This window comes from Chaetodon auriga, chromosome 15 (assembly GCF_051107435.1).
Source record: "Chaetodon auriga isolate fChaAug3 chromosome 15, fChaAug3.hap1, whole genome shotgun sequence".
NCBI lineage: Eukaryota > Metazoa > Chordata > Actinopteri > Chaetodontiformes > Chaetodontidae > Chaetodon > Chaetodon auriga.
Window position 1 is genome coordinate 24,794,890 of NC_135088.1, and position 26,116 is coordinate 24,821,005.

Consider the following 26,116-nt stretch of genomic DNA (forward strand, 5'->3'; position numbering starts at 1 on the left):
TACTACCGCAAAGTCCAGGAAACTGTGTCCACAAAGTTACCAAACACACAAAAGGCAACACACAGCACAAAAGGCTACAAACACAAACTACCAAAACATCCAAACTTACACAGGCCTAGTGCCACTAAGCCACCAAAGCCAGACGTCACAAAACCACATTGAAAACTTAAAAGTCCCAACTATCCCGGGCGAGCCCCCAAATTATGTTATGACCCCGGCCAACTTAACTCGTACCAATGAGACCGAACACAATCAAAACAGACCAAGAGCCACAAAAACACATATTTTGTTTATTGAAAAAAAGGGTGGACAAGCTGTGTGACCAACTTAGAGGCTGAAACATACAAAAACCATGGGGCCGGCGGAACAGGGTTCTTCCCTCTACCCTAACATAAAACAACTAAAGCCCAAACAGTGAAAATAAAGCCGTGAAAACATAACATAAGGTCACACACAGCCGGGGGGGGGGGGGGGGGGTAACAGAACCTTTCCATTAATTTTCATAAGCATAAATCTGTTACCAAAAGTTAGCTAAATATATTGTACATTATATGTTGGTATATACAATAGAGTTACATGTTTTTGAATGATTAAATCATCTTCTGTCTCTACAGGTGGGAGATCTTCTGTACTTTCCCAGAGGAACCATCCATCAAGCCAGCACTCCAGCAGGAGTAGACCACTCCACCCACCTGACTCTAAGCACCTACCAGAGAATGTATGAGAGCGTGCCTCTTGTCCGTTGTCACTTGAATGTCCTTGTACTTTTCCTATGTCTAGGCAAAGGCCAGAGCCCGACACACAAATGTGGTAGTTGTGGACGTAAAATGCAGGAAACGCAAAATAACATGCTTTGGGTCATGCTCATGTGTGTCTAGCACAATGAAGTGTGTCCCATTCTGCAGCTGTGTAGACTGCTGTATTGCTGTATTCTTTGATTCAGACATCAAGAAGAATTTTGTGAAATATTCACTGAAGTATAATGGCTTAAATTGTCATTACTCCTTGTGAAAGAGTAACTCCACACACATTTTGGAAGTAGGAATATACTGGTGTCTATCAGTTAAAAGATGTAAGTCTCTTGAATCTGACCACACCCAACATCACAGCTGGGTATGGCCAGGTGTCATCTGTTGTATTTGTGACCACACACAACTGTAATGAAGGTTTGCGACTGGCGTGCACGCTCTGCAAGTGTGTGTGTGTGTCTTCTGTCCAACCTTAACCATGCAGAGTGAAGATGCCATGTGGAGGTGCTTGAATTTTGTGCTATTAAGTACATTTTAATGACATTTGATGGCTATATTCTCACCTGATAACCAGTTCTAGAGGATCTCTTGAATGTGAATTGTTGGGTATTCATCCATCTGTGGTGTGGCTGATAAAGACTATCACATTCCCTGACCGTTATACTCAATCCATCGTTACCTCAGGTCATGGGGAGATTTGCTGTTGGACATATTTCCCAGCTTGCTGTGTGACAGCAGCAGGACTGAAGTCAGCCTGAGAGAGGGTATGCCCAGAAGACTCCTACTGGTAAGATTGTTTGGATTGTGATGGCTCAACTAAAAATTATACTTTGCTTAGCTGAAAGGCTTCATATGAGGTAAAGTTTTCCATCTGCCTTCACAACGTTCCTTTTGTGATCTGTACAGACATCCATGAGTCAAAATGTATGGACAGTGAGCACCAAATACACATGTGAACACGTCCGTATATGTAGACAGTCAGGCTAATATAGACATAACTAATTTTGTAGAGTGTCCAGCCCTTAAGCCTTCAACAGTCATGCAGTCAATTGAAAGTTTCACACCAACATCAGGATCCAGAATTCCAATTCAGAACTATGTCTGGCAAGTGCTTTCACTGGTTGCCAACTGTTTCAATAAATGACTTAATAGTGGAGAAACACAGAATCCAAGATATTGTTTTCTGGTCTTCATTAAGGTATGTATAGATAAAAATGTTTTGTTACAAAGTTTGTATTCAGGACTAATGGTTTGAAAAGCCCATGGAGTTTTTGGTAATTGTGTGGCACTGTAAAGCCTTGTTTTTATGAGTCAGTCTAGTGCTGGGCAGTATACCGGTTCACACTGAATACTGGTGCATATTTTTTGTTATGATATGAATTTTTAATATACTGCTGTAGAATGATCCAGGGAAGGCTTTTCTCATTTAACTCAGCTTTATTATCAACTCTGAACAAACAGTTTGCAGTGACCAACATACAGCAAGAGCAGGGGTTTTCACGTCATCCTGCCTGCTACCCTAAAACGTCATTGTTGTAAAACAGCTAACGTTACTTCTGCCTTATGAAACCAGATGTGACATCTCCTCCCTTTTTATGTTATTTCTAATAACACAAGGTGCACATAACAGCATTCAATAAACCATGGCAACCAACATATTAGCCAGGAAAATATGTCAAATAGGCCTTCTTTACAAACATAAAATGTATTCTTAGCACCTTGGTAGTGTTACTTCTCTAGTAAAGACATTCACCCTGTAAACATTTCTCCTGTAACTGTAAACAAACTCAAAGTGCAATTAGCTGAAATCATGTCTTTTCAAAACTCAAAATGCAATTTCTCTGACTCTTAACTTATCAAATATTGTAACATTTATGTCACTCTTAAATTCAACCAAGGCATTGCAATATTAGTGTCACAATCTTCACAAACAATTTGAACAATACAGTCAGCATACATCTTTTTTTCTCTTTCTTTCCGGCTTTTCTTTTGAGCTTTTGTTCCTCAATTCCCCCTCAAAGGCTCTATGAAAAATATTTCAGTGTCTGTCTACAGGTCTAGCCTCGACTGGTTTGCACACCCATCCAGCTCTGGTGCAAAATCGTCCTGGTGTCTGTGTAGGGGTGCGTGTGAGGCTCGTGACCCCACCCGGGGTAGAAGAAACAGTCTCTGGGGTGACAACACTTGCAGATTGAGAAGTCTCTCCTGTACTCTCAGCTGATGCAGGAGGGGTGTCTTGCGCAGGTTGTGAAGACAAATCTGCCCAGAGATGGCGGCAGTTCCTCCGCAGCACTGCACTTTGTGGTGTGTTGATGAGGTACGATCTTGGAGTTACACTCTCCTTTGAAATGACTGCTGGTGTCACCCAAGCCTTTTGCTGATCCAACTTGATGATGACTGCGTCTCCTGGTCGACGTGGTGGAAGAGGTCTGACTCCATGGCAGCGGTTGTAATAGAAAGCCTGTTTCGCCTTCTCACCGGCATCATTTTGTTCAACAGTCTTCCTGTTGGGCCATTTGGGTCAAAAGTTCTGCTGGACTTACTCCCGTGGTGGTGCAGGGAGTTGATCTATAGCACATGAGGGCTATTAGTGGATCTTCAAGTCGGAGGATTCTCTTTGCAGTCTGTACTGCTCTCTCCTCATGACCGTTCCCCTGAGGATGGTGAGGACTTGACGTGATGTGTCTGAAGTAAAGCTGTCTTGCCAGCTCCTGAAATTCTGCGCTGGAGAATTGAGGGCCATTGTCACTCATCACCTCATCCGGGATTCCAAACCTTGCAAAGGTTGCTTTAAGTCTCTGAATAACCTGAATACTGGTAGTGGATGGTAGGTGCAGCACCTCCAGTAACTGTAAGTCTGATATGACAAGGTAGTTGTTTTTGTTGTGTTCACAGAGGTCGAGAGCTATTCTTTTCCATGGACAATCGGACAGAGTCATAGCGATGAGTAACTCTTTTTGTTGGGCCCGCTTTTGTTCTTGGCAAGTGTGCCATGACATCACTGTGTGTTTCAGTTCTGCAGAAAGTCCCGGCCACCAAACTGATGAGTTTGCCCTGTCTCTACACTTCCTAAGCCCTTGATGTCCATCATGTATTTTCTTTAAAATGTCAGCTCTTAGTGACTGTGAAATGATGATCCTGTTCCCCCGCATGAGCAAACCATCTGCCTCTGCTCGTTTTTCACCTTCATGTATGCTATGACCTTCAATGAGACATTTCACTGTATTCTGTCCATCCTCTTCTCACAAGTTTGATGACAGACTGTAGTTCACTGTCAGCTGCAGTGGCCATTTTGATGATCTTCATTCTGCTTGGAGATGCTCGGATGCCCTGTATCACTGTGGCTACATAGCACTCCACCTAACTATATGCATCAGTCACTTCTTTGTGTAGGTTTGTGGGCTTTGAGACAAAGCATCAGTGATGAGTAGGGTTTTTCCAGGCACGTATTCAGCCACTGGTTTGTACCTCATGAGCCACATTAAAAGACGCTGACATCTCAAAGGGACATTGTCGAGACTCTGGTTGTTGATAAGCGGCACTAACGGTTTGTGATCCGTCTCCATATCGACCTCGATATCGACCTGGCACCGGGGTGAATGACTCCATCACCTACCTGCTACACCGGGCCCTGTCTCACCTGGAGTCCTTCGGGAGCGCTGTGAGAGTCATGTTTTTTGACTTCTCCAGTGCTTTCAACACCATTCAGCCTTCAATGCTGTGGGGGGAAATGGAGGCGGCTGGTGTGGACCAACAGCTGGCTGCATGGACCATCGACTACCTCACTGACAGACCACAGTATGTGAGGCTACACAGCTGTGTGTCAGATGTGGTAGTCAGCAGCACGGGGGCCCCCCAGGGTACGGTGCTGTCACCGTTCCTTTTCACCCTCTACACCTCAGACTTCATGTACAACTCCACCCTCTGTCATCTGCAGAAATTCTCTGATGACAGTGCCATTGTTGGCTGTGTGTCAGAGGAGAATGAGCAGGAGTACAGGGGGGTCATCACAGACTTCGTGGACTGGTGTCAGCAGAACCACCTGATCCTAAACACCAGCAAGACCAAGGAGATGATTATTGAATTCCGAAGGAAACCTTCCCCTCACACACCGGTGAACATCCAGGGCTCGGACATTGACATGGTGGGCTCATTTAAGTACCTGGGTGTTCACCTCAACAATGAACTGGACTGGACAGACAATACTAATGCCCTGTACAGGAAGGGCCAGAGTCGCCTACACCTGCTGAGGAGACTGAGGTCCTTTGGTGTGTGCAGGGCTCTACTCCAGACTTTCTATAATACTGTGGTGGCCTCTGCAGTGTTTTATGCCATAGTGTGCTGGGAAGGGGGCAGCATGGACAGAGACAGGAAGAGACTGAACAAACTGGTTAAGAGAGCCAGCTCTGTCCTGGGCTGCCCACTGGACTCCATCGAGGAGGTGGCGGACAGAAGGATGTTAACCAAGCTGACATCCATCGTGGACAACTCCTCCCACCCCCTGCACCACACTGTGAGGACCTTGAGCAGTTCCTTCAGTACAAGACTTTTACATCCCCAGTGTAGGAAGGAGCGCTACCGCAGGTCATTCTTGCCCACAGCCATCAGACTGTATAACAGCACACAATAACATCAACTCAAATGCAAGTTGTACTGATCACATCTCACATTTTTCCTGTTTTCATGTGCAATCGTCATTTTTAAATGAGTAGTAAGTAAGTAAATAAGGGTGTACGTATTGTATATATTGTAAATTCCATAGGGTATATAATACTTGTGCAATATTTTTCTTGTCCTCTTGTCCTCTGACTTCTTGCACTCTGTCTTGTTGCTGCTATAACATGTGAATTTCCCCCCATTGTGGGATAAATAAAGTCTATGTTATCTTATCCAGCCTGAACTCGTCCAAGCCGCATAGATACTTGTCACAACTTTTCACAGGCCCACATGCCAGCCAGACACTCTTTCTCTTTCTGGGCATATCATGTTTCAGCCTCAGATAGACGGCTGGAGCAGTAAGCTATCGGCTTTTACGTGTTTATCTCTTCTTTCTCTTCTATTATCTCTTCTATCTCTTCTATATCTCTTCTATCTCTTCTTCATCTCTTCTATTTCTTCTATTCTTGTAAGGAGCACCTGTAACAAAAACAATTTCCCCCGGAGATCAATAAAGTATTTCTGATTCTGATTCTGATTCTGATTCCATTTGTCTACATGGAGCTGGAGCAGCACAGCTCCCAGTCCACAACTGCTGGTGTTTGCAGACATGGCTGTAGACCTTGCGATGTCATAAAAGGCGAGAACTGGTGCCTTTGTAAGCATCCTCTTGATGTCCTCAAAAGCTGACTGCTGTGAATGGCCCCAGATCCAGATGTTCTTGCTCTTTAGAAGCTCAGACAATGGTTTGCCCACTGTTGCAAGGGCTGATACAAACATTCCAAGGTAATTCACCATACTGAGGACTCTTTTAAATTCCTGCACATTTTCAGGTGGCAGCAACTGGTAAATGGCCTCAACTTTGTCAGGGTCGGGCTTGACCCCTGATCGGTCAATAAGATGTCGTCAGCTTGCAGCTATCTGGAAGCAGTGGAATTTGCCAGAATCCACTGGCAGCATCCAGGGAGGAAAACACTGTTGCACTGCTCAGCTTGGCTGTTATCTCATCGGGAGTTGGCAGGATGTAGTGTTCCCTTGAAACTGGCTTGTTCAGTTTTGTCGGATCAATACACATCCTGGCTTTGGCTGTGTTTTTTTTTCAGAACTGGAACCATGGGTGCATACCATTCAGTATGTTGTGTCACCCGCTCGATGACCCCATTGTTCTCCATCCTTTTCAGTTCCTCTTTTACTTTCTTTAGCATGGGAAAAGGTGTGCACAGCATGTGGTACAGCATCATCCCTTAGCTCGATTTTTGGTCCAGGTTTAAGTGTGCCATGCTCACAACAGGCTTGCAGATGACAGGTGTTGGGTTTCACTTCATCTACTTGCCTCACCGGATTCATCCTCACTGATAGAGGGCAGCTGAGTAGATTGTTGACTCTGTGTCCACGGACTACGCAGTTTTCGCGGCTGTGAATCGGTAATCTTTCCCTTTGTGGCTGACTGTTGCATCGAAACGGCCCAGACACAACAGCTCTCCTCCAGGGCTGTCCAAAGGGATGTCAGGTGGTGCTAGTGTCCTCTCAGGAGTGAGTGTGTGAAATGTGTCCTCATTTACGTCAGTGACGTCAGCTTCTGTGTCAATTTTGAATTCCATCGGGGTTGAATCCACCTGTAGCTGTACAGTCCACTGTTCACTCGTCTCATTAGCATCATACACTGAGCCTAGAAAGTCTCTGTCACCTCATTCACCTCCTACTCTAGCCCAGTGTCCCATTTTATGACAGTTATGGCAGGTAGCTTTCTCCGCAGGGCACTGTTCCCCTCTGTTATGCTGTGTTTTCCTGCATTTTCCAAATCTCTTATCATTTCCCCCCATTTTCTGTCTTTTGACTTGCCTTGTTGTCGCTGTTGTGGTTTCCAGTTTGTGTTTTTCTGTTTTAACTGCACCTCCTGTACTGATCCAACAGTGTCTCCCTGCAGGCTCACTTGTGCTGCGACCTCCTCTGATTGTCTGACGGTCTGTATTGTCTGTGCCAGCGTTAGGTCTGCCATTAAATGCAGCTTGCAGGAGAGCTCTTTGTCCAGTATCCCGACGACAATAAGGCCGCGGATATATTCTCCTCTCTGGTTGCACCAAACTCACAGTGCTCTTGATCGTGCAGGGCTCATTTAAAACACTCAGCTCTTTCCCCTGGCCACTGGACTTGCTGGTGAAAACATGCCTGTTAGTGGATAATATTCCTCTGTGAAAAGAAGTACTCTTTGTCTCTTTGTGTGTCGAAACACTTCTGACACCATGGAGAATGATCACATCATCCTACCTGCTACCGTAAAACGTCACTGTCGTAAAAATGCAGTGACCGTTAATGTTACTTCTGCCTTATGAAACCATATATGACAACTGCCATAATGTTGCATTTGATTACACAGCGTTCTGAATGCTGTGCTGCGCAACATTGTTTCAGATGGGACACTTTTTAATGTTGCGCTTCTAAACACACATGGTGCGAGGCATGGTGAGGGTAAACTGTAATGCTCTGGTGTTAGGTTATGGTGAAGATGAATGGGATAGACATTGAATGTTCCGAACTCGAAGCTGCAGAACTAGTTGAACATGATGACACAGAAGAATTTGTGCCAAAGAGGAGCCGTGTCTGTTGTTTGGAGGTTTTTTGGTTTCAAAAATGCAAGTGTTGTCGGGCTAAAGTTGTCATTGGGACTCCCTACGACAGAAAAAGCAAATGGTGGATCAAGATTAATTACTCTCCAGTCACCTAGCCAAAGACATGGTCCCGCTTAACACTGTAGAGTGTTAAGGCTTCAGGCAGATGATCAAGACATTGGATCCCAGGTATGAAATACCTAGCGAAAAATACTTCAGCCAAGTTGCAATCCCCAACTTGTAATACGAGCACCCCCTGTACAGGGGGCAGCATGAGATGCGAGCAATTCAGATGGTCAATGCTTACGCTAGGAAGCACCAATCCTAACTTGTAGCATATCAGAATGACGAAGAGAAACTTTGTTAAAAGCCTCTAACAAGCATTGCCACCCAAACGAGACATAATTCATACAGAAATAAATTATATGCACATGTAACAAAAAGACACTTTAGAGCGTCTGCTCATTTCACCACTTCATGCAAACCACACAAGCCTGATATATGAAAGCAGAGAGTCTGCTGATCACGAATATTTCTGCCTCCTCAATGTGCGTCGAAACTCAGCGAGCTAGCAGCCAAAGAGTAGCAAAAAAAACTTCGCTAAATCATAAAGTATGTTTTACCTTTACTGTTTTGTGGCCAAAAGTTATATTCCAGCTTGAAAGAACGCTGCTAATGTCTTCTCCTATGACTCTGTGTTTGAGATCAATCACAAAGGTCCTGGTTGTTTACATAAAGAGGAGGGCGTTTCTAGAGTGGAGGGAGCACTCTTCATGCGATATACTATACCTAACCCTAAGCTTTTACCCAAACCTTCACCTAACCCTATGGTGAATTTGGCTGCTGCCTCTCGATTCTCTTGACTTGACTTGACTGGTTGATAGAGGTGTTGATCATCAAAATTGACCAATGGGTTGCTGGGATATTGACCGGTCTAACTGCGCAGTTAGTTTCAGCGCTCCGTCTCATTTACACATGAATGGGCAGAGCACTCACAGAGGATACTGCTGACCAGCCCAAGGTATTATTTTACCTTTTTATTTGCATTTCGTCATTTTATGAGAGATGAGAACAATAGTAAGCAGAGAAAAGGCTGAAAAGTGTTTTCAACAGAGGACGTTCTCCATATGCTTGGACAAGATAATGGTACTCTGCCGAGATGCGCCCACATGAGTGCCTGGACATACCTGCGTTAGAACGTTTGTAAAAGTGCTCAGGATTATTTTATTTAGCTTTTTTTTTTTTTTTTTTACTTTTGCACAGTTACTCATCAGATATTACTTTACTAATTCCTAGATGGATTTTGCTACTATCCCATGATTTAAAGGTGGTTTTCACACACTCATTTATATTTGCTTTTCAGATTTACTTGAATACTGTGTAACGTACCTGGGCTTGAACTTGAGGCAAAAGTAGAATTTTTGCAAGTTGCACAACTTCTTGTATTTATTTGTTTAAGTATTATGTATGCAAGCTGTTTAGTTAAAGAAGTCTGAACTTTGCAGTCACAGGGGAAGGGGATTGTTTAATTAGTGTAGTTGCCAGTTGGTTTATAAAAGATGTTTGTGAAATTGGCACAATAAAAGTTCCGTGTTTTGACTGCAGTTGTTTTGCATTCTGATTCCCCACTTCATTAGAATCATGAGTGGCTCTTCTTTGTAAACAGCATCATTTTCTGGGGCCATGCAAACCTGTATTAATACTAGTGTGGAATTATTCTACAATGTTCACTCATCATCACAGTAAAATAGACCATCCTAAGTCAATCTACTGCAATAATTCCTCTCTCAACCAGTAGAAAATGGATTCAACAAGTCATTCAGATTTGGCTCCCCTCCTTCTTTGGGTGCAGGCTCATCCTGTTGCCCTATTTGGATATCTCCACCCACTGCTTCAGAACTACCTTTATGAAGGTACACAATTTTTTTTTCTCACAAGGACCGGAGCTTCCAGCATTATGTTAAAGCTCAGAGCAAAGCACAGGAACTGCTCTGCTGTTGGCTGCACAAAACAGCACAAGAGCTGAGTGGATAAAACTTAATTTTTGATGTCCCCACAACAAAGGGAAAGCTCTTATATGTGTGTGCAAACCATTTTACATCAGACTCCTTTCTCAACAAGGCCAGTACAAAGCATTAATGAAGCTAAATGATGGATCAATGCTGACTTGACAAACGTTTTTGAATTTTAAGATTAGCCATTTTTATGTTGTTTTATTTTATTTTGGGTGTTAGCCTCTTAAACTTGGAATTAGCTTGTTTGCGCAGCTGGTCTGGCTCACATCTATTGTTGGCCCCTGTGCTGGAACAGGAGGATTTAGTATTTAGGAACACTCAAGAGAAACTTTGTGAAAGTTAAGCCTAGTTTGAAGCCAATTAAATAACCAGAGTAGTGGGTTGGATAGTTCACATTTCACATTTCTTTTTGTGTAACTATAAAACGAAATACTGCAACATGTGCTCCACTAGCTGTGTTGCTAACTTACACAAAAGACCCTTCTACTTCTGATTGATATGTGTGTCTGTTGCTGCAGTATGTAAATGTATTTTGGTCACAACACAGGCTACAGTCAGAGTCAAATGTTCTGTTAAATCAATTTCTTCCTTCATACTTGATAAAAATGATTTGTTATCACGTTAGGTGTAGCTGCCATACCGTAACTACACATTTGAGATGATGTTTGAGTCAACTCTCCTGCATATAGGCAAACATGGAGGTAGCTGTAGCTCAGGAGCTGGAGCGGGCATCTACTTCTCAGAAGGGCCTTGATTTGAACCCTGTCTACATGTCAAACCCCAGATTGCTCCCAATTCTGTGTGTGAGTGTGTGTGAATGGTTAAGCTTGTAATGAGCAGGTGGCCTAGTCACCATTGTATAAATGCTTTTGTGAAGAAGAAGACACACCTTCGATCAAGATGGCGCCGCGGACGGCTGCCTCGGTGTGTTGGTGCGCGTTGTTTTGTTTTGTGTTTTAACCCTGTTTTTTGTGACGGTACCTGGAGCTCTTTCACCAGAGAAGAGCTCATGAACATCAGGGGAGCAACACCAGAGGATTTATTTCCTAAATTTCTGCTCCCAATGGTGGAAATTTTGGACATACTGGTCAAAGGTGCGCTCACCCTTGCACACGCAGTGAAACGCCGGAGGAGAGGAAAATAGGCCGGTGCGCTCGTGCGCCTTCGCCAGCGCGGACTACGTACAGCGTTACCGGGAATATTTCTCTCTAACGTGCGTTCACTGCCCAACAAACTTAAGGAATTGCAACTGCTGTTGGGTAAAAACAGGGACTTTTCTTCATCTGCAGTTTTGTGCTTCATCGAGACGTGGCTCTGTGGATTAATACCGGACTCTGCGCTGCAGCTGGCTGGCTTCCAACTCCACCGCGCGGACAGAGACACGGAACTTTCCGGCAAAACTAAAGGTGGAGGAATCTGTTTCTACATCAACAGTGGTTGGTGCAAGGACGTGACAGTGATCCAGCAGCACTGTTCTCCTGACCTGGAATCTTTCACCATTAACTGTAAGCCTTTTTATTCACCCCGTGAGTTCGCTTCATTCATTCTGGTCGGCGTTTACATCCCACCGCAAGCCAACGTGCAGGACGCACAGCGTATGCTCGCGGACCAGATACTGCGTGTGGAGCGGACCAACCCAGACTCCTTAGTTATTGTCCTTGGCGACTTTAACAAAGGTAACCTCACCCACGAACTCCCGAAATACAGACAGTTTATCAAATGCCCGACCAGAGAGGAGAACACTCTGGATCACTGTTACACCACCGTCAGGGATGCTTATCACGCCGTCCCCCGTGCTGCACTGGGCCACTCTGACCACGTCATGGTGCACCTGATTCCTGCGTACAGGCAGAAACTAAAGCTCTGCAAACCTGTAGTGAGGACATCAAGGAAGTGGACCAGTGAGGCTGTGGAGGATCTCCAGGCGTGTTTGGACTCGACTGACTGGGATGTGTTCAGGACTGCTACCAACAGTCTGGATGAGTACACGGAGACTGTGACGTCCTACATCAGCTTCTGTGAGGACTGCTGTGTTCCATCACGCACCAGGGTGAGTTACAACAATGACAAACCCTGGTTCACAGCCCAACTCAGGCAGCTAAGGTTGGCAAAGGAAGAGGCCTTCAGGAGTGGGGACAAAGACAGATACAATGAGTCGAAGTACAAGTTTAGCAAGGCGGTGAAAGAGGCTAAACGGCTGTACTCTGAGAAGCTCCAACACCAATTCTCAGCTAACGACTCTGCGTCTGTCTGGAAAGGGCTCAGGCAGATCACTAACTTCAAGCCTAAAGCCCCCCACTCCATCAATGATCGACGCCTAGCCAACGACCTGAACCAGTTCTACTGCCGCTTTGAAAGACAAAGGGACAGTCCAGCAACCATCCCCCACGACACCTCTGAACAGCTCCAGCTCCAGTCACCTCCACCAATGCCCACCTTAAAGGCCCCCCCCTCCCCCTCCCCACCCACCTCAGTGACAACTCTTTCCATCCATGAAAGGGACGTCAACAGACTCTTCAGGAGACAGAACCCCCGGAAAGCAGCTGGACCGGATTCTGTCTCCCCATCTGCCTTGAAGCACTGCGCTGATCAGCTGTCTCCAGTGTTCACAGACATTTTTAACACCTCATTGGAGACATGTCACGTGCCAGCCTGCTTCAAGTCTTCAACCATCATCCCTGTTCCCAAGAAGCCAAGGACCACAGGACTTAATGACTTCAGACCCGTCGCCCTGACCTCTGTGGTCATGAAGTCCTTTGAGCGCCTTGTGCTCTCACACATCAGAGACATCACTGACCCTCTCCTGGACCCCCTGCAGTTTGCCTACATAGCCAACAGGTCTGTAGACGATGCAGTCAACTTGGCCCTCCACTTCATCCTCCAGCACCTGGACTCCGCAGGAACCTACGCTAGGATCCTGTTTGTGGATTTCAGCTCTGCCTTCAACACCATCGTCCCAACTCTGCTTCAGGAGAAGCTCTCCCAGCTGAGCGTGCCTGACTCCACCTGCAGGTGGATCACAGACTTCCTGTCTGACAGGAAACAGCGCGTGAAGCTGGGGAAACACCTCTCCGACGCTAAGACCATCAGCACCGGATCCCCCCAGGGCTGTGTTCTTTCTCCTCTGCTCTTCTCCCTGTACACGAACAGCTGCACCTCCAGTCACCAGTCTGTCAAGCTTCTGAAGTTTGCGGACGACACCACCCTCATCGGACTCATCTCTGATGGCGACGAGTCCGCCTACAGGTGGGAGGTTGACCATCTGGTGACCTGGTGCAATCAGAACAACCTGGAGCTAAATGCTCTAAAGACAGTGGAGATGGTTGTGGACTACAGGAAGAACTCAGCCTCACCCGCCCCCATCACCCTCTGTGACTCCACTATTGACACTGTGTCTTTCCGCTTCCTGGGAACTATCATCTCCCAGGACCTCAAGTGGGAGCCGAACATCAGCTCCCTCATCAGGAAAGCACAGCAGAGGATGTACTTCCTACGGCAGCTGAAGAAATTCAGCCTGCCAAAGACAATGATGGTGCACTTCTACACAGCCATCATTGAGTCCATCCTCACCTCCTCCATCACCATCTGGTACGCTGCTGCCACCGCCAAGGACAAGGGCAGACTGCAGCGTGTCATTCGGTCTGCAGAGAAGGTGATTGGCTGCAATCTCCCATCTCTTCAGGACCTGTATGCCTCCAGGACCCTGAGGCGTGCAGAAAAGATTGTGGCTGATCCCTCTCACCCCGGACACAAACTCTTTGTGCCACTCCCCTCTGGCAGGAGGCTGCGGTCCATCAGGACCAAAACCTCACGCCACAAGAACAGTTTTTTCCCGTCTGCTGTCAGCCTTACCAACAAGGCCCGGAACCCCCCCTGACACTGTTCACATTCCACCTCGGACTCATTCTGTCACTTTGACTGATATAAATATAACTCTATGCGTTACATTAACGCTCAACTTGGACTTCTTTCTGAAAAACAGTACTGTGTTTCCGGTAAATAGCAACAACAAAAACAGACTTGTGTATATATATTTAACTTGTTATATTTTATGCTCTTATTTTAGTAGATGTGTCATATTTCAGTAGATGTGTCATGCACCAATTTCACCAGAAAAAATTCCTCGTATGTGTAAAAGCGTACTTGGCAATAAAGCTTTTTCTGATTCTGATTCTGAATGGGTGAATGCAGACTAAAAGTACTTTGAGTGGTCACCAGACTAGAAAAGAGCTATTTTTACATCACTACCAGACTGAACCAATACAGAGACAAACAGTATGGACAGCAGAGCATAAAAGACAGAAAATACATGAAAACACAAACTAAAGATGGAGGCAAGATAACAGCAGCATAGAAACTACAGAAGAGGACTTGGGTGGAATGAGTAAGATGGTATATTTATGGGAGTTGAATCAACAGTTGCTGGTGTATCCTTCCATCTGATAGTGTTTATAGGCGTGTTTGAAAAGCTTAATAGAGGTTTTGTCCTAATGTAATATGCAATAATTTGCTACTGACCAGTCTTTCAAGTACATAAGCAAGTTCAAAGCAAGTTCAAAACATAGAGAATGAGTATCAAAATAAAATAGTCAAGATCCATGAATAAACTGACTGGAGAACTAGAGATCATAAATTTCAAAGATGCAAAAATCGTACCCTTGAACTTATCCTGCCCATAAAAGAGATGCATCTCAATGACAACACAAGTCAGGTCTAGCCTACAATTACTTGAAATACATCAGTAAAACATCACAGCTCACGCCAGGTCGATTACTGTCACAACAACAACAATAAAAAGCTGCTTACCAATTTACAAACAACAGCACTGAATGCTAAATAGAAGTTGTGAAGAGAGAATGACTCATTGTTAAGATATATCATTGTCTATACAGTTTTCTTTCCTTCTGTTTGTCACCAGGTGTATAAAATATGAACAGAAATAATAACTGCAAGGACATTTAACTATGTCTCTTTTCGTGAGGCAAGGCAAGGCAAGGCAAATTTATTTGTATTATAGCACAATTCATACACCAGGCAATTCAAAGTGCTTTACAGAAGCATAAAAGTACATTAAAATCATACATTTCAAAGAAAGAAAGAAAGAAAGATATAGATTAGAAGAGAATAGAAAAATAAAGATAAAATACAATTCAAGGAAAAATAAAAACAGAAGCCAGTAAAAGACAATAATTTAGCATTTAGAATGATTAAAGTCATTGAGCAAATATATTTACTTTAAGTAAAAGCTGTAGCAAATAATAATGTTTTCAACCCCGATTTAAATGAGCTGACGGTTGGTACAAAGTTCAGGTGTGCAGGGAGAGTGTTCCACAGGTGAGGAGCATAATAACTGAAAGCTGCTTCACTTTGTTTGGTTCTCATTCTGGGAACACACAATAGACCTGTCCCTGATGACCTGAGAGGTCTGGATACTTCATATGGAGTTATATTTCGGTCCTAGACCATTTAATGCTTTGTCGACCAACAGTAAGATTTTAAAGTCTATTCTTTGACTCACAGGAAGCCAATGTAGCGATCTGAGGACTGGTGTGATATGGTCCATTTTTCTGGTGTTTGTAAGGACTCGTGCAGCAGTATTTTGAATCAGCTGTAGTTGCCTAATTGATTTTTTGTTTAGGCCAGTAAAAACTCCATTGCAATAGTCCAACCTACTGAAAATAAATGCATGAACCAGTTTTTCCATGTCTTCTTTGGACAGACATCCCTTAATTCTGGTTATATTTTTCAGGTGGTAGTAGGCTGATTTGGTAATGAGCTTTAAATGGTTGTTAAAATTCTTTATCTGTTGTTGTCAGTTACATGGAATTAAGGTGAGCACTGATCTTTGACCTTTCATTTTTGGGGCCAAATACAATCACTTCTGTCTTATCTGCATTAAGCTGAAGAAAATTCTGGCACATCCACTCATTGATTTGATGAATACACTCACTCAGTGAAAGTAAGGGACTGCAGTCATGTGATGACACAGAAATATAAAGTTGTGTATCATCTGCATAAGTATGATAAGAAATACTATGATGCTCCATAATCTGAGCTCGGGGCAACATGTAGATATTGAAAAGAAGTGGTCCGAGAATGGACCCTTGTGACACCCCACACATCATCTTTTTTTCGTTCAGACACATGCTCACCAATTGACACAAAGTAGTCTCTATCTTGTAAATAAGATTTGAACCAGTGTAGTACAGTGCCAGTAAGTCCCACCCACTTTTCCAGTCTGTCAAGAAGTATGTCATGATCAACTGCATCAAAGGCAGCACTGAGATCTAATAATACTAAGACTGACGTTTTGGAAGCATCATTATTCAAATGTATGTCATTTAAAACTTTGATAAGTACAGTCTCAGTGCTGTGGTGTGGACGAAATTCAGACTGAAATGCATTAAAAAGATTGTTCTGCATCATGAAAGCATGCATTTGTTGAAAAACAACCTTTTCAATAATTTTTCCTAGAAAGGGAAGATTTGATATTGGCCTGTAGTTACTTATCGCTGAAGCATCCAGATTAGTCTTTTTTAGGAGTGGTTTTATTACTGCAGTTTTCAAGGCCTGGGGAAAGTGACCAGACTGAAGAGAATTATTTATTATCTGCAACACATCTGGAGCTATGCAATTAAAGACATTTTTTATAAAAAGTTTGTTGGCAGAGTATCAAGGCAGCATGTTGTGGATTTTAACTGTGATACAGTTTCTGTCAGCCTTGTATGATCTAGACGGTTAAAATGTGCTAGATTAATTGGAGAACAAGAAGGCACAGATGGACTTATCATTTTGCCTGAGCTGGAGCTGCACACTGTTTGTCTTATCCTTGAAATTTTATCTGTAAAAAAGGCTGCAAATTCATTGCATGACTTGTTGGATAGCAGCTCAGGAGGGACTGATGCTGTCAGGTTTGTCAGTCTATCCACAACAGAAAACAAAGTGCGGGCATTATTACAATTTCTGTTGATAATTTCTGAGAAGAATGCTTGCCTTGCCTTCTTCAGTTCATGGTTATAGGTGTGGAGACTGTTTTTGTAAATCTCATAATGAACCTGGAGTTTGGTTTTTCGCCACCTGCGCTCTGCCTGTCTGCAGACTCTTTTCTGGACTTTGACCAGTGTGGTGTTTCTCCAAGGTGTCTTTTTCCTTCCTGATAAAACTTTTGTCTTAACTGGAGCAATGGAGTCAATAACCATAGTCATTTAAGCCATAGTCATAACTTTGGAACTGAAACTATTTACAAGGTCATCAGTTGAAGCTGAGGGCAGTGTTGGTGATGGTGTAAAAGACTTAGTGAAGACTGCACAGGTGTTGATTACCTCTGTTCCACTTTTGTTAAGAATAGCAGGTGTGGCCATTTTAAATGACACACAGTAATGATCAGAAAGAGCAACATCCGTCACCACAACCTCAGAGATATATGCCCTTTGTTATGTGTTGAATGTGTTACGTGCTGAGATAGGCCAAAATGATCCAGGATGTTTAAAAGTTCTTTAGCACATGCATCTTTGAGATTATCATTTATTAAGTCACCCACTAACACAACACAGTCAAAATCATTACAAACAACAGACAGTAGATTGGCAAACTCATGGAAAACTTTGCATTGTATTTTGGAGGCTTGTAGGTGGTTACGAAGACTGATCGACAGGGAGATTTTGACTGAATGGCAACATATTCAAAAGATTCAAACTGACCATAAGAGACTCTACTGAATTGAATGCTATCATTAAACAAAATGGCGACTCCACCTCCTCTCTTATGTATTCTTACTTCACTTATGAAGCTGAAAATCAGAGGGGCTGACTCATTGAGAACTGCTGCGCTGTTATCTTGTCCTAACCAAGTTTCAGTTAAAAACATAAAATCAAGCTTGTGCTTGATGATAAAGTCATTGATTAAGAATGATTTGCCTGCCAAAGACCTAACATTTAAAAGAGCTAACTTAAATGTGCTAAAAAGTCCAACATCCCCATGTTTTAGAACATACTGTGGCTGACGTGGAATACCTGTTAAATTCGATGATGTGATGATGTTTCTGGAGAGATGGCCCGATCTTCTCCTCCTACCTATTGAGACATGAATCAATGAAGCTTACGGCACAATGGGCCCTGGCTTTTCCTTGGAAAAGTCAGGCATAACATTTGCCTTAAAAGCTGGACCCGGAACACATCAGTTACCAACACAAATCGGTGGCTGTGCTGGGCTCTTACTAGGGGACTGGAGTAGGTTCAGATCAAGCCGTGGAGGGGGTGGAGGTGGTGCCCATCGGCGCTGTGGTGGTGGAGGGGGACAAGGTGGTTGTAGGGGGCAGGGTGGAATTTGGAGGGACAGGATCCCAGATGGGCAAGGAGTAAGTCTGATACCAGTGCTGACAAGTTTGTTCATTTGTTCAGTAAACTCCAGCAGGGGGGAGGAGGATGATGGGATACCCAGTGAAGATGATGAACTAGATGGAGTTTGGGCAGTTGGAGATGGTGACCTAGGTGGAGTTTTAGTGGTTGGAGTCGGTGAATCCTCACGAGCAGTGGCCCCTGGTGGAGGACATGAGGTATCCCCTTTTTTGCTCTGGCATCCTTCATGGTTAGAGCATACAGGCGGGGGGAGAGTTGGTTCTCCTTCATGTTTTGGTGTTTGCTGCTTTTGTTTGGATTCCTCTTGTCTCTTGTCCTTGGAAGTGGGAACAGTGTTATGCAGGAAGAAAGATAGGTTGGAGGCAAAAAGTTTTACTCCTGACTTGTTTAGGGAAAGTCCGTCCCCTTTGAAAAAATGTCTGCGGTCCCAGAAAAAGTTGAAATTGTCAATAAAATGCACTGAGTGGACATCACATGCAGTTGAAAGCCATCTGTTTACTGCCAATAATCTGCTGAATCTCTCTCCTCCTCCTGACTGGTGGTAAAGGCCCACTGAAGAAGACCTCAGCATTCAGAGAGCTCACTGCATTTAGCAGTTTATCTAAATCTCGTTTGAGCACCTCAGATTATCGTTTCACAATATCATTTGCACCTGTGTGCAGAACAAGGTATTTCAAAGTTGGAATTTCTGCAACAATACTGAGGATTCTGTCGGTCATGTTGGAGACTGTATCTTCAGGAAAGCACAACACTTTTGTGTTTCTGCTGTACATGCTTCCCATGTCTTTAATAGCAGAATCACCAACAACCAGAGTCTCAGGACCAGTCAGTAGCTTTCCTTGTAGCTTTCTAGCTTCTGACTTCCTGTCAGGCCTTACCCTTCTCTGTGAGTCCGAGGAGTTATCCAGGTTTTCAGTTGGAGATCCAGGGTCCTGCAGTAGTGGAGCAAACTGATTTTGTAACTGCACACTAGCTGGTTTGGGAGCTTTGTTGCTCATCTTCCCTTTAGCTTTTATCCACAGCTGTGTCTTACTCTGCACAGGTGTTGAGGAGGATGATAACGCAGGCCAGCCTGCCGCATCACAGATCTCTGGGCGCTGGGTTCTACCTGTTGGACGGCTCCCCATATCAGCTGATTTACTCTTGGGCTCTGCCCTGAGAGCATTCCAGGGAGGACTTATACTGGCAGATTTATTACCCGGTACACAGCCCTTTAGTTTCGTGGGAGCTGTATCAGAGCTAATTAGCTGAATGTTAACTCTCCAGTCCGCTGTTTTGAGTCAGTGCTGTCATTTCCACAAGGTCCGTTCACTTCTGCGTTTAATTTCGCTGAACTTTAGTTTCCAACACTGCAACCTGCTGCAGAAGTTTGTAGAGGTCATCTGTGGAGAAAGGACAGTGTTTCCCACAGGATTTTAGGAGACTGTGGTGGGAGGGTCTCTGACCCTCGGGGTTGGGTGTGTGTGTACGTTTTCAAGCCTGATGTATCTCTTTAGGGCATTTTGAGACCACTGAATGTAATATAAATTGCTGTATATGAACATAACAGGTTGGTATCATCCTTAAGAACATACAAAGGCATATCAGGAATATTTCAAATTTAATCTTGAAAAAAAAAACCATGACACAAAGTCATTAATTCATTCACTCACTCATTCAATCAATTGTTCATTTGTTCATTCACTCACTCGTTCATTCATTTAGAGCATACAAAACTTAACATCAATCATGTGAACAATCTTCACTGTCAAACAAAACGATGAACAAAGAACACTTGCTGTCCATAACCTTGGCACATGTATGCTGCACCAATAGTCAGCTAAGACTCAGGCAGCTTGACACTGAGTGTCACACTATTGTGACACTACTGACACACTCTGCACCATGGTCAGCGCAGTGGATTTTACCAATAATTTGCTCAAACCTGGGTCAGACGCCCGCACTTCAATCAGATGTCACTTTCTGTCAGATGCACACACACGCACAGCGAGAGAGAGAGAGAGAGAGAGAGAGAGAGAGAGAGAGCGAGAGAACAAGAGAGAGCGAGAGAGAGAGAGAGAGAGAGAGAGAGAGAGAGAGATCGCCAGACAGTGCAAGAGAGGTGGCATGTCCTCTTAATCTTCAGAAACGCTCTGATTCAGACTGTTTTCTCCCCGTTTTTTTTTTTTTTTTTTTTTTTTTTACACTTATATCTTTACAAATACAGCAGTAAGAGACCGACTTTCCCTTTTTGTTTTTTCGGCATCAGCCTTGCGATGGGCCCCCTCATAACCGTGGGCCCGGGGCAGCCGCACCCTCTGCCCCCCCACAGCTTTTAAGCCATAACCTCACCCCTCTTCACCGATAAGGCTGTGGCAGAGTCACTGACTCAGTGCTGTCGGATCCCTCTTTTCTTTTTCTTTTCTTTTTCTTTCTCGCCGACGAGAGATATTAAATAATTAATTTCATGTTAATTTTTATAAACGGGTAGAGAGAGAGCACAAACGTCAGAGGGATGAGAGAGAGAAATAGCGCGAGCGGGAGAGGGAGAAATAGCGGACAAGTAGCTAGCTACCGGGAAATCAGCACGAGGGATAGCGGAAAGTTAGACTCTGTTTGGTATGTTAGAAGTTGACTGGTGCAATGAGATCAACAACATGGCCGACACTGCTCCGTTATCGAACTTGATACCTGCCCAAAAGGGAAGTTACACTTACCTCACACAATCTTGAAATGCCGTCCCGGCCTGCTGTCATGTATGGATCATAGACTGTATGGATGCGGATCGCGCCAAATGCAGCAGACAGTAGGACCGTCTATGAACGCGACCTGTTGGCGCGTGCGTGTGTGTTCACGCGCGCGCTCTCGCTCGCGGGCTATAGAGCAGAGTAGGCTACAGCTGTGTAATCGGCTGACTGACGGATCTGGTTATTATTATTATTTTTTAGGTGGGGAGGAGGGTGGAAAGCGGGGGGGTGAGGGGGGTGGGGACGAGACTGTGGCGGGCCCAAACGAGACTGTGGAGGGCCGCCACAGTCTCCTTAATTGGTGGGAAACACTGAAGGAGGCATCTTGGTGCTAGTTAGTTAGCTTTAGCTGCCAGCAGGCTTTTTCTGTTGGTAGGCCGTAGCAGGCTTTTTCTGTCAGTAGGCCAGAGGAGAGTGTATCCATGAAATATCAGAGGTCACAAGGGTCATCCACAACTTTTAAATATTTGTCCATAAAATATGTCTTTAGATGTCCAATTCAGCCAAAAATTAAAACTTTCAAGTTTAAGGAAAGTTTAAATAAATACAGAAAACAAGATGGGAAAATCACGAGCCCAGACAGAAACCAGCTGCCAGAGGAGGAGGTGAGAGTTAAACATTAAACTTTAACAGTTTTTCTTAAACAAATGAACAGATGAACAGAGTGGACACACACACACCTTCTTACATAAGGAATAAAGATAGACTTTCAGAGATCCATCAGCACCTAGGCCTATACATACAGCTCTGTCACAGATCTACTTCAGACATTTAACTTTAACAGGGGAAGTTAAAGTTGATATTCACATGCTCGTCATGTCAACACAGGTTGGGACACAGCTATACACGATTATGTGTAATAATTACAATAACAACAAACATCAATAACAATAAAGAAGTTATTCCTTACGTTTTTTACTCTGTGCCAGTTTATTCATTCATAAACTAATGGCCACCTTGGGCTTGCATACCTTTGACCACGGATGCGATGTCAAGTGTGATGGTTGTGACAGCCAGTCTAAAGTCCTGGTGGACATCAAGTCTGTTTCTGGCTTTTTATTGTCACAAGGGCACTGAATGTTGTCTCAGACAAGTATGTTGAATGGGAGAATAACCCTTGTTACTGCGTGTTTCGCCAGTCTGGGATCAACAGCTTGTCCTTGGACAATCCAAAACTTTTTGTATCTGTTCTCCGGTAAAAAAATTTTTTTGACACAGAATCAGCTTGAATGTCACAGAGCTTGTCTTCACAGTCAAGGTATTCCACATCCTTGAGGGTGGAAATGTAGGGGTCCAGCACCCACGCTTCCTTTGATAAGTACTCACTGATGTCTGCAAAGTGGCTCTCTCCTCACGGAGCAGGTTCAGGTGCTGGGTAAACTCGGTACATAAAGATGCATGCACACTGCCAGCAGACTGCTTCAGCAGCAGTGGAAAGTGCTGTAATTCCCCGTTTGACATTTTTTCATCTCTGTAATCCAGTTTGCACACAAAAGCGTCCAGGGCATCTTTGCACTGCATGACGTTTGATTCAAGTTCCTGCATCCGCTTGTTCATCTCATTGTAGAACATGAATGTGTCTGCCAGGTATGCCGTTTAGATCCAAAACACATCAGTCAGCTGTTCACATAGTGGTTGATTGTGATTCTGCAAGAATTCCTTGATTGACAGAGGTCTTCTGAAAGTTTTTGAACTGCCAGTGCTTGCAGATGTCACAAATGACACATTCTGGCTGAAAACTGTCCTGTCCTTCGATAAAACCAAAATCAAGGTCATTCTCGAGATATTGCCTTGTTTTCCTCTTTGATACAGATGAACCATTGGTACTTTTATGTTTCTCGCGTTGTCTTTTATTCAGAAAGTGATGCTGATGACAGGAAAACAATCGAGAATGAATTACCCAGGTCTAGCCTAGCCTAGCCCACTAGCTGACCTGAAGGTTGCTTACGCAAGTTCAGAGATCCCCACTGCTCCCTTGGCCAGTGACAGGTTGAAGATGCCAGTGAAGACCCCAGCCAGCTGTTCTGCACAGTCTTTGAGTACGCGGCCAGGTATGCTGTCTGGACCAGCAGCCTTATGGACGTTCACCCCACTGAGTGCAGAATGCAAGTCATAAGTGGGGAGCGTGAGCGGCTGTCCACCTGGGTAGGGAGCAGCTTTGGTGGCTGCTTGTGTGTTGGCTCGGTCAAAGAAGCATAGAAGTTGAGCTCATCACAGAGGGAGGCATTGCTGGTTGGTGGGGCTGTCTTTTTTGGCTGATAGTATGTGATGGCCTGGATGCCCTGCCACATGTGGTGGGGGTCGGCGTGCTGTGGAAGTGCTCCTCAATCTGTAGCTTGTGACCGTGTTTAACTTCCCTGATGCCCTTTCCAGGTTAGCTCTAGATGAGCTGTAGGCCATTGTGTTGCCAGATCTGAAGGCAAAGTCACATTTTTTTAGTAGGAGGTAGGCCTTACTGTTCATCCAAGGCTTCTGGTTGGGGAAAGTTCTTATCTGTTTGTTGGTGGTGACGTTGTCAACACACGAGTTTATGTAATCCAGAACAGATGAGACATATGAGTCAATGTCTATGCATCCAGTGTGGCCTGGGTGGCAAACATACTCCAGTCTGTGTGTTGGAACCGGTGCTGGAGTGTGGCATCCACTCCCTCTGGCCATACTTCAGCAGTTCCCACTGACAGCTTCACACGTCTGATGAGTGGTGTGTACTTGGAGAGTAGGAACAATGAGAGGTGATCAGACTGTCCCAGGTTAGGGAGGGGGTGGCTTTGTAAGCCTCAGGAATATTTGTATAAAGATGGTCCTGGGTTTTGTCTCCTCTGGTGGGGCAGGAGATATTCTGGTGAAATTTGGGGAGAACAGTCCTCAGGTTGGAGTGGTTGAAGTCTCCAGCAACAATAAGGGCTCCATCAGTGTGTGAAATTTGTTGTTTGTTGATAGCAGCATACAGTCCTTTCTTTGCTAGTTTAGCATTAGCAACCGGGGGGATATAAGCTGCAGTTATCACAGTGGATGTAAACTCTCTAGGCAGATAAAAAGGCCTGCACTTAATTATCAGATATTCCAGATTAGCAAAACAGTGGCTCCCGGTGATAACAGAGTCTGTACACACAGTTTTGTTCACGTAGATACACAGTCCTCTGCCCCTGGTCTTACCAGAGTGCTCTGCCATTCTGTCCGTTCTGAAGATGTGGCATCCCTGCAGCTTTATCACATCTGGGATACTGTTGTTTAGCCACTTTTCAGTGAAAATCATGAGGTTGCAGTAAACCATAAACATCCTCTGTAAGGTGACCGGAAGTCGTAGCTCATCCATTTTGTTCACCAAGGACCAAATATTGGTGAGGAAGATACTGGGTAGCGATAACCGGTGCGGGGTTAGCTGTAGCTTAGTCCATAGACCTCTGCGCTTCCCTCTCATCGACAGATGATTGGAGTGTCAGACTCAGGCCTATTATATATGTGCAAGATAAACTGTTCTGCCAATTCAGAAGATATTACCATTCTAGAGTAACAATTCAGCATGTGAAGAGAGACAGCAAATTCAGTTAAGTAGTGATCAGACAGAACCACATCCATGACTGATGAATTATCAACAGAAATTCCCTGTGTAATGACAAGCTCCATGGTATGACCACAGCTATGAGTTGGCTCACTGACATGTTATGAAGGTCAAGTCTTCCAATAGATGTTGTGTAAACCATTACAAATGGATTTATTTGTTTATCTTGTTGTAATATTCTTTTTGAACACTGGGTGATATATGGGGCAGAAATGTATATAGGTCAGCTCACCAGGACAGCCAGGGAATTGGGGACTTGGTTGAGCTCACAGTTTTTGACCTCGTAGCCACGGATAGCCATGCCTATGCTTCGTTTTCGATGTTATGTTATGTTATTAGAATAAATCATTTTGCAACATCAAGAAGTCATCTGTGATGAGTGCACGCATCCAAACTAGTCATTTTCCCAGTCTAGCCATCACCCCATGACTTTGAGTAGCAACAGTCATCACATTAAGTCAACAACTAGGCTCTGACTAGTCACGTAGGAGCATCAGGGGGACGTGAATGTAATTGGTGAAGTGTGTGCACTGCCAGTGGACAGAGTTGTTTCATCGCTGGACTGGAATTGAGCTAAGACGGACTAGCAGCGGACAATGGAAACTCAGGTGGATTTCTTCTTCAAAGATCTGCGAGTAGAACTGAAAAGAAAAGCAGGTCAGTGTGACATCGAATCAGCCATAAGCGTGACGGGAGTTGTCGCCAACAAGTTGTGAATACTGGTCTAACAGCATAAATGGTTTTACAATGGATGAATTGCAAAGTGTATTGGAGGTTTCCGAACCTATGCCGATGGACAGTGATAATGACGGCAAAGCGCAGTGTAAACCTGGGATCATTGAAACGCATGTTGACGCTGATGGCCGATGTGCAAGTAATATAGAAACACAGTCGGCAATAGGATTAAGCACAAAATGACAAAGGCAACTCACAGTAAAAGTGCTGATGGAAAAAGAAGACACTTTGCAAAAGTCAAGGAAAATTAAACTAAACAATGCAAGCAAAATAAAAGGGTTATTACTGACATAATGTGAAAGTGAAATGCACATTTGACAAGTTCAAACTGATGTGCAGTGAAATGCAAAATATGCAGGACACTTTGTTGGGTTTGTTGCCAGCCAAAGAAGCTGAAAATTATTAAACGTGGTATAACGGCAAGTTGCTGAGTATCAATGAATTTACTGATGAGGTTCGCATGTGGTTGTCAAAGTGTGATGTTCCTGTTAATGATGCTGACAATGAGTGTGAGCTGCAGCCTCATGACAGTGTATCAAATGTTGGAACTAATGTGTAGCGCAAACCATGTTTGCGCTACACATTAGTTGTGGAAGTAATTGTAGCTCAAAGAGTGGTCGATCATCTAGTGTCTCATTCAAGCTGAGGCAGAGAAAGCTGCACTTGAAGCCTGTGCTGCTGCTTTGCGAAAGAAACATGTTTTAGAG

The 26,116-nt window shown here is 44.2% G+C and overlaps 1 protein-coding gene across 5 annotated transcripts in view; it reads left to right on the top strand.

Moving 5' to 3' along the window:
* The window catches only part of riox2 (ribosomal oxygenase 2), a 92,821-nt gene that overhangs the window by 35,888 nt on the left and 30,817 nt on the right, over positions 1-26,116 (top strand). For all 5 annotated transcript variants that reach the window (XM_076750256.1, XM_076750254.1, XM_076750255.1 and 2 more), the window contains 2 exons: positions 615-718; positions 1,434-1,536. In XM_076750256.1, coding sequence (XP_076606371.1) covers positions 615-718; positions 1,434-1,536 — 207 coding nt within the window. The remainder of the gene's footprint in view (positions 1-614; positions 719-1,433; positions 1,537-26,116) is intronic.